A 13,726-nucleotide genomic window follows, 5' to 3' on the forward strand; every position below is an offset into this window, starting at 1 on the left:
CACTTTTAAATCTCTAATGTTGTTCTTACTCAATCTTACTTCTTTTAGGCCCAATCTTTCCTCTCACGCCTGGGTCTTCAATAATCTGTAAGGCACTTCAAATCAACTGGCATAGAGCTTCTTTTCTATTCCAAAGGTTGCTCCTATTTTTATTATGATAAATCTTCAATGAACAGGTTTTTAAAGAACACATTCAAGACCAGGAAGTAGTTCTTAAAAATACACAAACTGAGTCATCCCATCACCAAAAGTTAGAAACAAATTATACAAGCCTACTTTATATACAAGCCACACTTAAGATTCTATTTTTCCAGAGAATAATAATCTCTGATATTCTAACACTACCAGTAAAGATTTTGTTGCCTTCCTCTCCAGAACAAAGACACAATATGCAAAAGGATACTAAAAATATATGGTTCTTTTTAATCAGCTATTGATGATATAATAAAATAAAGGAATTTAAATGGCACCTAATTCAAACATTTAAAATATCCCATTTAATGTGTCCTTCTAATCTGAAACACAATATAGTTTAAGCCTAATCTTCAAAATAGTGCCCTTTTCCCCCAAGAGAACAGAAGTATATAGTCATCCAAAAATGATTTACATTTTGGGGAGGCTTGTCTGGTGCATTTGGCAACATGTGATTTTATAGGCATAGTGGTAGGCACGATGTTGAAGAATAAGCCTACCAGATGGAAGAACAATGCTAAATCACAAAAAGCAAGGTACATGATTCTGAGTTTTCTGAAATCACAAAGAATCAAACCCACCAAATATCAGACTAGTTCTTTAATTATTATAAATGAACTTTTTACAATATGCAGATTTGTGTGGGTAACTTTTTCCTTCTTGACCGATTAAATGTTCAAAGTACTAAGTAATTCACAGAAATCAAGTTGTCCATGCTGTCTGTACAAATTAAAGAATCTGTGCATGCCCCCCAATTCAATCTGGCAATGGTCTCTGGACAAAAGAAACAGCTCACAATTTAAATGGAATTTACAGCATTACAAAAATTAACCAGAACTTTCTTCCTTTAATCATTTACTCTAACAGCAAAGATTACAATGACAGAATTTGAATGATCAGAATGTAAAAGTATTTGTGCAAAATTGCATTAATTGTTCTTACCATCTAAGATTTGTGGATAACACCAATGACAGCACAGAGACAATGATGAAAATTAAGTACATTTGAAGGGGCTCTCTACATTAGATTTCTTAAAATGTGGACTATATTATGACTAAACATTAAAAGAAAATGTGGCACCATGAGCAGCAGGAGCAAAAACAATCTGGCAGTTATGCCAGCTAAAGAAAGCTGACACTGGAATATGCCAAAGGTTCTTTCCACAGCAGCCACTGATCCTAAAATCTGAAAACAACGGTAGGACATATTTCCATTCAGTGTCCATATCCTTGGCTTTGCAGATTGAAAATAAAATGTTTAAGAATAAGCAGTCTTTTTCCTTCTTTTTCATTTCTTCCTTTCTTCCAGGAGGGAGGAGTGTGCTTCTTTCCTGCACTGGCAGTCTTTAAAAGAGCTGAATCATTGATTCTCTGGATTTACCTACACCAATCCATTTAACTAAGAAAGAGAAAATAAAAATAACAGAAACTTACTTTAGGACTGAACTAATTTGTCAAAATCAAAATTACCTATCACGTTTCATTTCCTTTTTGTGGCATTTCTCTCAAGAACAGTAAAAAGAAGCAAAGCTAAGTCACTGAAGAATCATGTAACTCTGGACATTCCTCTCCACCCTTCTGACCTCTGTTAATTCACTCATAAAATGAGGAGTTTCATTAGATCATCTAAAAGCCCCTTTACAGTTCTAAATCAGAAGAATCTATGAAGTGAGTTTTGGTGAGAATATGCTTTCTCTTAGCCAGTCATGTACCTGACTTTAGGTCCCTAATGTTGTTTGCAAATTGAGTTTCATAATTTTTTTTTTAATCTCATATTTGGCCAGGTATATATATATGCTCTATAAAGGTCCATTTTAGAAAATGGGCTATTTTATGAAGAACAACAACCCTCCATCTCTCAAAGATTTAAAGATATATATAAAATACTGTGTTTTAGTTACCTGGAACTTGAAGCTCATCTTGAATGAACTGAACATAATTCTGTGCATTGACAGGGAGATCTTTAAATGTCCTTGCATTTGATATATCTGTGTTCCATCCTGGGAGAGTTTTATATTGAACTTCGACTTTATTTAAGACTTCCTGGTTTGCTGAAAAAAAAAAAGTACATTTTGTCAGCTAACCTATCAAACAGTTTGTAATTCATACAGTGCAACATGGTCAACATTTAACTATTTTAACAATAACATTCAACTATTTAACAATAGTTACAAAGGAACACTGAACATGATTTGCTTGCTTGCTCTTATTTGAAGAACCTAATACTGTACTTGGAACTGAAAATATCTAAAAACGTAGCCAAAATTTTATCTAATCCACCTTCACTTTGTATAAGAAACTGAAAATACAGACTGGAAATAGTTAACACTCTCTTTTCCCCCATCCTCACCCAGTATTTTACCCCAGATTTTTTAAAACAAGAAATGAGTATGGCTATCATCCGAGCCAAGTTTTTTAATGTAGCTTAAAAACTAAACTCCAAATGAACAATTATACAACCCACAATATTATTGAGTTTCAATAACTTCACTATTTGACACAACTTGCTAACCTGAATTTGAAAACAGTATTTTCTTCTCACACCTTGACAGATTTATTGGGAGCACTTCGTAAGTCATGTTTGATATGATGAGATTCTCCTTAAGATCTAAGTTAGCCCTAAAGCACTTCTGGAATACTGTGAATCAGTCCTTCAGGCTTAATTCAGAGTAGCTTAGACATGCTGACCTTGCATAACAATGCTCAACTGAACTCATATGTACCAGCTTCTAAAGAGGCATCAAGTATACAGAAATGTTGCAAGTATACTTGCAAAGCTGCTTTTTGGAGAGTAACTGTTCACATTAATCTGTATAAAAGAATATAAAAGATTACCTGGAAAATGAGGTATAATTTCGCCATCTAACTTGTAGGCAACTCCAACTTTTATTTCTGTAAACACATCCAAAATATCCAATTTGGTAAGAGCCAACCTAATTTGAAAGAAATCAACAATGAAACAGCAAACTACAAAATTCATATTATCACAAACTCATATTGGATGAACAAAACTAAAATTTTCATATCCATCTGATTGATAGAGAAGACAAAGTAAGATGATGATTACTGGTACAACTGTTAGAAAACAGGCACATCAATCAATTCACTGTCTACAGAAATGTGAATTGGTCTAGTCATTCTGGAAAGCAATCTAAAACCATGTCCCTAACGTCACTAAACGGTACATATTCTTTGACCCAGCAACAAGCATGTCTATGTACAAAGTAAAAGAAAGAAGACTGTACATGAAGACATGAATCTAAAATAGTTTGTTTCTCCTTTTATATAACTATACCTTACAGATATCAAAGAAAGGAGAAAAAAACCTATATGTACAAAAAATATTTATGGCAGCTCTTTTTGGTATATCAAAGAACTAGAAACTAAGGTGCTGTCCATCAATTGTGGAATGGTTGAAAAAAATAATAAATAATAGCTAGTATTTATATGGTGCCTATTATGTGCCAGGCACTGTGTTAAGTGCTTTACAAATATTATCTCAATTGATCTTCACAATAACCCTGAAATTATTAGCCCAATTTTACAGATGAGAAAACTTGAGGCAGATGATAAATTACTTGCCCAGGTCACAGAGCTAGTAAACATTTGGGCTGGATTCATTACTAATTCAATTCCAGGCCCAGTTCTCCATCAACTGGGTCACCTAGCTGCTCTGTTATTATGCCCGTATCATGTTATATAAATGTATAGGAATACTACTGTGGTACAAGAAATGATAAAGAGATGGTTTGGGATAAAATAGGAAGCCTCATATGAATGATGCGGAGTGAAGTAGGCCGAACCCAGGGAGCAATTTATACAATAACAACACTCGAAGGAAGGAAAAAAAAATCTTGAAAAAATTCTGAGTAATCAAAGCAAGAATTAACTATGATCCCAGAGGACAGATGATAAAGCATAATTCATGTCTCCTAATGCAGACATGATTAACTAAAAGTGTGGAATAATATATACATTTTCAGACAGTGTCAATGAGGTTATCTATTTTGCTTGACTGTGCTTACCTGTTACAATGGTTCCCCAATCATGAACCCAATGGAATGGGAGGGAAATGGGTTACAACAGGTTGCCAAAAAAAAAAGTTATTGAAGCTTCCCCCCAAAAAAAAATGCAAAAGGAAACATATACAAGCACAGCAGCATTGGAAGTTATAGTAAAGTAATCATAAATGGAAAGTATAAAAGGAATCAGAAGCTGTACTGGAGATTTACATGTCAAATATAAGCTGCTTTTTCTGCTCCATTTTGAAAAAGAAACACTCATTTTATTTGATGTTCATTTCAGAGTAAAAAAATTGTTTAAAGGAAAATTGCTCTATCAATATAGGTTCAACATCTCTGCAACTCTGAAGTCTTAAGAGATTTGACTATATAGAGATTAAGTCTACCCTATTCAATGCTGCATAAGTAATTTTCCATAAGCATAGATCTGGCCATGTAACCCCAGTACTCAGTCAACTCCAGGGGCTTCCTGTTGCCTCTAGGATAAGATCTCTTTTAAAGGGCTTTATAACCAGGACCCAATCCCTCTATCACATGGTCATTAAAAATTTATAATTATTTGAGAACTGTTTATTCACATCTCTTAACCACTTATCCACTGAGGAATATGTCAGTGGTCAAGAGCTATAAATAAACAGTTCTCAAATAATTATAAATTTTTAATGACCATATGAAAGGTCATTCTAAATCACTAATAAGAGAAAAGAAAATGAAAACACTAAGCAAATTGGAAGAGATGACAAAAGATGAGAAGTCAATGTTGAAGGTGTTGCCAAAAGATGGTCACACTAATATACTGTTATGGAACTGTTCTAACTACCCAAGAAAGCAATTCTGAATTGTGCTAAGTAAGGAGTGAATAAAATATACTTTCTGTCTGCCCCCAAGATTCCACTATTAGACATATATTCCCAAGGCAGCTAGGTGGTAGAGTGCTGGGCCTGGAATCAAACAGCTGAGTTCAAATCTGACCTCAGATACTTAGAAGATGTGTGATTCTGGGCAAGTTACTTATCTGCTTCAGTATCCTCAATTTTAAAATGGAGATAATGATAGGATTTGCCACCCAGGGTTGTTGTAAGGATCAAATGAGATTAATAGTTCAAATACCTAGCACATAGTTGTTGTTTGTCCTTCATTTTTGAAGAGAACCAGTGACATGAGGTGATATCTTAAATTGCTCGTACATTGGATTTAAGTGAGGCATAGCTGTACAAAGTCTTCAGCCTCATTGTCTCTTCTAGTCATCAAAGTCCAGTCACAAGAAACAGTCAAGATGACTGGTGATGGCATGCGATGCTATTCCACAGCACCTGCTTCAGCCCTCTTCATGGCCATTAGAAGAAACTGGTCTCATCCACCCATTCTGCTGAGGGAAGTCTTCACATGCTTGGGGTAGATACCCAACTTACCTACAGGTTTTGTTATTCTCAACCTGGTTTATCCATCTGCTGAGACAGTTTACCAAGGTGTGGCTACTGAGCATGCTATAGCATGGCACAGCATAGGCACTTAATAAATGCTTGTTTTTTTCTAAAGCCAGAAGAAAAGTCTCAAATACAATCTTTATAATAAAAACTTGTTGTAGGGGCAAAGAACTGGAAACAAAGGAAATGCTCATCACCTGGGAAATGACTACACAACCTGGGGATACACTAATACTACATTACTGTGCTCCAATTAACCATGAATATGAAAAATCTGGAGAAGGATTGGAAGACTTGTGCAAACAAATGAAAAGTGAAATAAGAAGATCCAGGGAACAATGAAAATAGCAAAGACAAAAACCAAATGTTGCATAATTATAATGTTCAATCACAGCCCCAAAGAAGAAATGAGAAAATGTTGTTAGTTTTGTCAAACTGCTTTTTTCTCCATTTTCTTTTTTCATTCTGTTAGAAGGCATGGGTCTCTGGGTAGGACAGTAGTACACTCACAAATGATAGTGATGTAAAACAAAATGATATCAATTCCTTTTTTTAAAAAATCAACTTCACAAGTACAAATCAGAGAAGGCAAAACTAGGTAAGCATTTTTAAAGTTACACTATTTATTGTGTTGTAGGTTTTCTGACTTCCTTTTTCAAAGTCATTCTTTAAAAATATTAACATAATTTTTTTAAAAAACCCAATAAGCTTCTATTTAGGAATTCCTCATTTTTTTTCATGTGAAATCACACAAAACATTTCCATATTAACCATGTTGCAAAAAAAAGAAAAGAAATTTTTTTTTAATTTTAAAAAGCAAAAAAATATACTTCAGTTCACACTCAGAGTTCAATAGTTCTCTTTGGAGGTGAATAGCATTTTTCATTATAAATCCTTTGGAATTTTCTTGGATCAGTGCACTGATTAGAGTAGCTATGCCTTTGGCAGCTGATCATTGTTACAATGTTGCTGGTACTGTGTACACTGATTCTGCTCACTTCATTCTGCATCACTCTGAATATGGAACTTCCCAGGTTTTTCTAAAACTATCCCTTCCCTTCCCCCTGCCTCATCATTTCTTATAGCACAACAATACTGTCACAATTATATACCACAACTTTTTCAGCCCTTCCACAACTGATGGGCACCCCCTCAATTTACAATTCTTTGCCACCACAAAAAGAGCTGCTACAAATATTTTAGCACTTTTCCTTTTTTCTTTGATCTCTTTGAGATACACATCTAGTAGTGGTATAGCACTGAGACAACAGATAAACACAGTTTGATAGCTATTTAGTTTTAAGTTCCCAATCGTAATCCAGAATGGCTGGACCAGTTCACAACTCTACAAATAGTGCATTAATGTTAGGTAAGCCTTTTTTTTTTTAATCTGGAGGTTTTAATAGACTACAAGAACAGTATGAATAAAGTGTGTGACATGGTGGCCCAAAAAGTTCATACAATTTTGGACTGCATTAAGAGAGGTAGAGCTTGTAGGAATAAGAAGGTGATTGTCAGGCATGAGCCTGAACCTACATTTAGAACGCTGTGTTCAGTTCTGGGCACATTATTTTAGAAAAGACACTGACACAAGAGTGTACAGAAGAGGGCAGTTCACGTGGTGAGGTGCATTAAGTCCACACTATATGAGGATCAGCAGAAGGAATTGGGAATATGCATTCTGGAGAAGAAAAGGCTCAGGGGGAACATTATGTCAGTCTGAATACTTGAAAGGATGTCATGCAGAAGAGGATTAGATTTATTTGTCCCCAAAGCAAAGAACTAGAAGAAATGGGCAGAAGGTACAGATGCAAATATGAGAAAATTTCCTAAAAATTAGAACTATTCAAAAGTAGGATGGGAAACTTCAAGAGACAGAAGATCTCCTTCAGTGGAGTTCTTTAAGCAAAGTATGGATGACTACTTACTGAGAATATTATAGATAGGGATTCTTTTTTGGGTACGGATTGTACTAGAAAGTCAACAAGTCATTTGCAGTTTTGAAATTCTGTGATACTTGTGGGTTAAATGTTCTTTTTATAAATATTGTTGAATTATTTAAAAATTACTTATGTAACTATTTTAATTGGATCATTCAGTCTATTTAAATGTATCTATACAACTGTTACAACCAGAACTGTTGCTCTATCCATTGTGCCACCAGCTGCCTCTTAAGACGAATGAAACAATACCTACTTCCAATGTTGGAGGGTGGAGGCAGAAGACAAATACATATTACACACACACACAGAGCATAAATATAAAGTTAATACAAAGTATGTACAAAGTAGTTAAACACAATATGGTCTGAGGATGGCACTATTAGTTGGAAGAATCAGGAAAGGCTCAAAAAGAAGATGCCTGATACGCATCTTAAGGGAAGAAGGACTCTGTGGCAAAGGTCAAAAGGCAATACATTGCCAGCATGGTGGATAGACGTACAGTGCAATTGTGCTGGGGAGAAGGGAGATAAATTATCATGTGGTAGGAACAGAAAAGCCAAGTTTGGTTGGGGGGATGGGGAGGGTAGGGAGAGTAGAGAAGGGTAATGTCAAACAAGGCTGGAAAGAGGAGTTGTACCTTTAAAAGGTCTTATCTAGGGGAAACAAGAAGCCCCTGGAGTTGAATGAGTACTGGAGTCACATGGCCAAATCTATAATTATGGAAAATGACTTTTGCAGTAATGAAGAGAATAGACTGGAGTGGGGAGAGACTGGAGGGAAGGAGACCAATGAAGTTGTTATATAAATGGAAGAGGTGATGATGGCCTGAATTAATAATTACCGTGTAAGTCAAAAAGGGGGGGGGAGGTATGTGTTAGAGATGTTAAACATCAAGATGTGGCAACTGGTTGAATATGTGCAATGAGGGATAGTGAGGAGTCCAGGATAATGCTGAGATTATAAACCTGAGAAAAAGAAAGAATATGGAAAAAAAACCTTTTTAGCCATTATAGATACCCAAAGCGAAATGGGCTGCCTAAGGAAGCATTTGGTTCCCTCTTACTAATGAACTTTAAGGCAGAGAGAAGTCTAATTCAAACACAATTTGAACTCAATGAATCCTGAGATTCCTCCAACTCTGATATTCTATGATACCTGTTAAACACTTTCTTCCCCTTATTTGGTGATACTAGAAATGTGTCCCAAGACATTTCCTTTCACTCAAGCATTGTTGACACATAAGGCTCACCTTTCCTCTTAACGGATTTTTTTAGTTGCAAAAAGACACCATTTAACACTACATCTGCCATCAGGTATGGTCAATATGTTGGCAAACTTCGCTAAACTGCTTTTTTCTTTCTTTTTAAATGCTTGCTACAAGGGATGGTTTCTCAGTAAGAGAACAGGAAAAGATATATTCAGAAATATGTAAAAACAAAAAAGAATTTTATTAAAAAAAAAAAAGATACTCCATGCCGATCAGAAAAGAGCCTGGGAAGAGGAGAATCTGAACAAAATTTTAAAAAGTAAAAGGATCACTTTTTTAACTTCTACAGACCAGTTTCCAGGTAACATTGACTGAAATATGTTAAAATAGATAATGCAACTTAAAAGTCACACTTGACATAAACAACATAAATTCTTAACTTTTATCATAATAAAATTAAGTTACTTACGCAGTAAATCCATTAATCATATGAGCATATTTGAGCAAAACAAGATCCAACCAGCCACACCTTCTTTTTCTACCAGTGGTCACACCAAATTCTCTACCTCGGGTCTGTAACAAATCCCCAATTTCCTGCATAACAGAATACAAATTAAGTAGCACATAATATAATGTTCTCATTACTTAGTTAAATCATACTAAGAGAATCATCATAGCTTACATTACATAGTGTTTTCCTCAAAGCAACTAAGTGGGTATAGGTAAGACAAAAATATTAATACACAAACATAGTATGCCCATATATTATATTAACACAATATAGAAATATTCATATACAGATGAAGAAAAGCAGGTCAAGAAAGGGAAAATGAATTGCCCTGAGTCACTCAGCTACAAATCCAGGGCTCAAACCTAGGGCTCCTGAAGCCAAGTCTGAGTTTTTTTCCATCACCTCATACCTCTTCTCTAATTAAAAGACTATGAAATAATTTCAGTCTTCCTGAGGCAAATAAGCAAGTGTCTACCAGAATACAGCCAAATAATCAAATATTAGCAAAGTGAAGGAATTCTACAAATTTTTAAAAATTTAATCTAGAAGAGGTAACACTGTATTAATCTACTCATAGTGTATTCCTTAACACGCCCCACCTCACCTCTCGATACACAGCCAAAAAGAAGTCTGTGAAGGAAAGGGCCAAAATCTGTGCTTAATCAGCTACAGAAATGAATTGTCAAAATACCTATTAATAAGTTTAGAAAATCTGATTTATAACAACACTCTTATTTTATAAATAAGAAAACTAGTAGTATAAGTATAGTTCAGTGAACTTCCTGGAAGTCACAGAAAATAACTGGGCACAGCCATAACTACAGTTCACAGCTCCTAGGTAAATCAGGAAATCACAATATTTCTTAGAAAAGAATTAATGCTGAACATAACAAAATGAAGTCATCACTTAAATTTTCTATCTTTAACTCTCCTTCTTCTCTCTCTTTCTAGCCTCAGGGATCTATTCCACTGCCTCCTATTTTTTCATATTGTTCTAACTAATTTACTAAGAGCATTGTTCTGAGTCAATCTTCCAAATGAGACAGAACAAGGAGTAAAGGCCACTGAAAAAGAGAACCCCTAAAGAAAATATAACATATACTGTTATTTTATGAAGAAGATTTACCGAGAAATTAGCTTACATTTTTCTGTTCTGTTGGAAAGGCTCCAATTCCAACTCTAGTTGTATATGCCTTTACAACTCCATATACCTCACCCACGTTCTGAGGAGGCATACCCAAACCTGTGCAAACACCTCCAACAGTACAATTTGAAGAAGTCACAAAAGGATAAGTACCTTAAAGAGAAGAAAACAGAACTTTAGATTAATGTTTTTCAATATGAGCTTCAAATGTCACATATTTGTATTAATTTCATTTCCATTTGAGTCCTATTATTTCTTCAATTTATCACCAAAGAATTCACAGAGCAAGACAAAACAAAACTTTATCAGTGCTTTTCTAATCTAAAATTCATGCTGAATAACTACAATTTTTGATCTAGCAAATTAAAAACTGAGCCACGACCTTAAGAGATCAACTCTGTATGTATATGTAAAACATAACAGAATTAGCTCATTGGGCTAAATAAACCACTAATACTTTTAAAACAAAATTACTAATAAGATTCAGAATTTTAGTATACCTTACTAATTAGAAGGCTTAAATACATCAGTAATATTTCCTTCTCAAATCTCACTTTTTATTCCTAGTTACCTCTCCCTTCTTGACAGGAGGAGGATGGTGGTGAGAAAAGAGTTGTTAAAGTTTTAACACAGGTGCATAAGAACATACAATTTAAGCTAATTTTTCCATAAAAGGTCCTGAGACCATCCTGTAGTCTTGGTTGGCTAAAAGGACTGATATTTTAGTCTGACAACATCATTTCCTGGTGGACCAAGAAAAAAGCATCCATGAGGAGTTCTAAGGGCAAAAGCAGATGTATGGCTGGTGGATCAAGTGGGCAACTCAGGCAAAGGAGTTTCCTTTGCTCAAATGAATCAACTTTAGGTGCCCTCAATGCCTATCTTTGTTGAATATCCTTCACTGGCTTTGGTTAAGTAAATTTCTTTTTGTTAACTGGTGAATGTCTCTTTTTATTTTAATACTAAACCTAAACTATCAGAGGACTGGCCTGAGTCAGGGCCAGCCCAGAATAACCCCTTTTTGTCAGAAAACTAATTTTAAAGCTCAGCAGCAGTTCCCAGGAAGCCACCAAAGTATATTTTTGTATTCCAGGAAGTATCCTCAGATTTCACTGGAAGCTCATCTGCTCACTTTGACCCCAAAAACAAATCAAACACTTGTGGACCTCCCACCTCTACAAAGAGGTCTCTTCTCATATCTCTTCTGAGCCATCAAATAGTTTTATATAGTTTACAAGTACTGTCCCATTCCACATCACACTTAATTACACAAATGTTTGATTTATTTCATATGTGAAATTACTTGCTTAAGATATTAAGATTTAGAGCTAGAAATCCAAAGTTCACCTAGTATAACACCCTCAGTTTACAAAGAAATTAAGCTTAGAGAATTGATTTTTCAAGTCACAAAGGCAGAATAGAGCCAAAATTTGAATAAAGGTTCTTTAACTCTAAATCCAAAGTTCTTTTCATTACATCATTGTTCTTTGTCAATCCATAACTATTCTGTACACAGAACCATGAGATTATATCTATGAAAGAATAAAGGTTATCTTAGCTCACTCCTACCTTCAAATTTGCAGAACATTCTAGATTATGATTGTCATTTCAACTAAGAAATGAACAAAACGAATAACAAAGTGTGAAGTATACTGAAACAACTACCTAGATAGAAAATTGTTTTAACTTTGATGGGCTAAATATCTATAGTATTCATCTGACTTTTTTTAGGGGAGCAAAAGCAATAACAATTTGTAAAACTACAACCCAGAGTGATCTGAATCAATGTGTGAAAACAAAAAGTAAATTGAAAAAATACTCAATGAACCAGGTCTTGGGAAAATTACTGAAAAATTTAAAAAACTGGGGACAGCTACATAGCACAGTAGATAAGACACTGGCCCTGGAGTCAGGAGGATCTGAGTTCAAATCGAGCCTCCTACACTTACTAGCTGTGTGACCCTGGGCAAGTCACTTAACCCCAATTGCCTTAAAAAAAAAAAAACACAACCAAAAACCAGTAAAATATTACCCAAATAAAACAGACACAGGCCATAGCCAAAGATAACTTTAACCATTTGGGTATGTGCACCTTGAAGTCATTTTAGTGAAATGTTGTAATGCCAATATTTAATAATGAGAAGTGCAAAAGCATTTTACAGCTTTATCAAATTTTCAATAAATGGAAAACACTTACCAAAATCAATATCAAGCAGGGCTGCATTTGCACCTTCTACCAAAATTTTCTTTGGGGGGCCATGGAGGGCCTCATAGAGAAAATAAACACCATCCCTTACCATTGGCTTAATCCTTTCCATATAGCCCTATGCAAAGAAATCACTTTTTCAGATGAAGTTTTTTTAACTTGATAAGCTATACAAGTACAAGTGAACTCTGATTATTGCATACTACATCAACTCTAAGACTTCCACCAATACCATTTATTCACATTATCATCTTACCCTATACATCTCTTCAGGATGCAAGTGAAGTTCATTTTTACAGTTTAAATAATACTATAGTAAATATTGCTACCAAAAATAATTTCCAGTTAGAACACACACTATGAAAAACACTAAAAATATTTCTGAAAACCACATATTTGATATATAAATCCACTTACACTTGATATAACAAAATTCCAGTATAAGAGAAGAATGTGAAGTCCTTTACAATTCACTTGAGTAGAACATGACATGTATATTTTCAATCAAAATAACTCACAAAACTGTTAGGCACAAAGAAGCCTTGATTTGATGCAATGAAAAGAGCACATACAATGATGGAATCAGAAATTTCTTTTAGTTTTGTTGGGGGGTTTTTTTGGCATTCACTTATGGTGCTTTAGAATTGTCTGTGAACACACTTTTGACAAATGGCATGCTAGGTTGGTGACCTTTGTCATCATGTTTTGGGGTTGTATGATTCTTGTAAGGAAAGGAGGTACAGGTAGCACAAAAGAGAAGGTCCAACTCTCAAGAACAATATGAAGAGATTTGTGATGGTAGTGACTGATGATATGCTACGAAAAAATGTCACTTGTGTTATAATTTGTTACCACTCTGGGCTAGCCTATCATCATTTAACATACACTCCTCTATTTAGCAATCAAAGTCCTTCATAATCTGGCCCCAGCCTACTTTTCTAGGCTTATTCTATACTATACTACTCTTTTTTCCACATTCCACACTCCAGCCAAAATAAAATAAAATAAAAACTTTTTACTTAGTTCCTCATACGAATATGCGATTCTCCTGTCTCCAAGCTTTAAGCATAGGTGG

The 13,726-nt window shown here is 34.8% G+C and overlaps 1 protein-coding gene across 1 annotated transcript in view; it reads right to left on the reverse strand.

Moving 5' to 3' along the window:
• Window positions 1–400: 400 nt before the first annotated feature.
• ADSS2 (adenylosuccinate synthase 2) overlaps window positions 401–13,726 on the reverse strand; it is a 48,944-nt gene continuing 35,618 nt past the window's right edge. Inside the window, exons 8-13 of the mRNA XM_020982096.2 lie at window positions 12,643–12,769; window positions 10,444–10,598; window positions 9,260–9,384; window positions 3,027–3,124; window positions 2,093–2,242; window positions 401–1,590 (exon numbers count right to left, since the gene is read on the reverse strand). Coding sequence (XP_020837755.2) covers window positions 1,538–1,590; window positions 2,093–2,242; window positions 3,027–3,124; window positions 9,260–9,384; window positions 10,444–10,598; window positions 12,643–12,769 — 708 coding nt within the window. The 3' untranslated portion in view covers window positions 401–1,537. The remainder of the gene's footprint in view (window positions 1,591–2,092; window positions 2,243–3,026; window positions 3,125–9,259; window positions 9,385–10,443; window positions 10,599–12,642; window positions 12,770–13,726) is intronic.

Source organism: Phascolarctos cinereus, unplaced genomic scaffold (assembly GCF_003287225.1).
Source record: "Phascolarctos cinereus isolate Bilbo 61053 unplaced genomic scaffold, phaCin_HiC Scaffold_5;HRSCAF=322, whole genome shotgun sequence".
NCBI lineage: Eukaryota > Metazoa > Chordata > Mammalia > Diprotodontia > Phascolarctidae > Phascolarctos > Phascolarctos cinereus.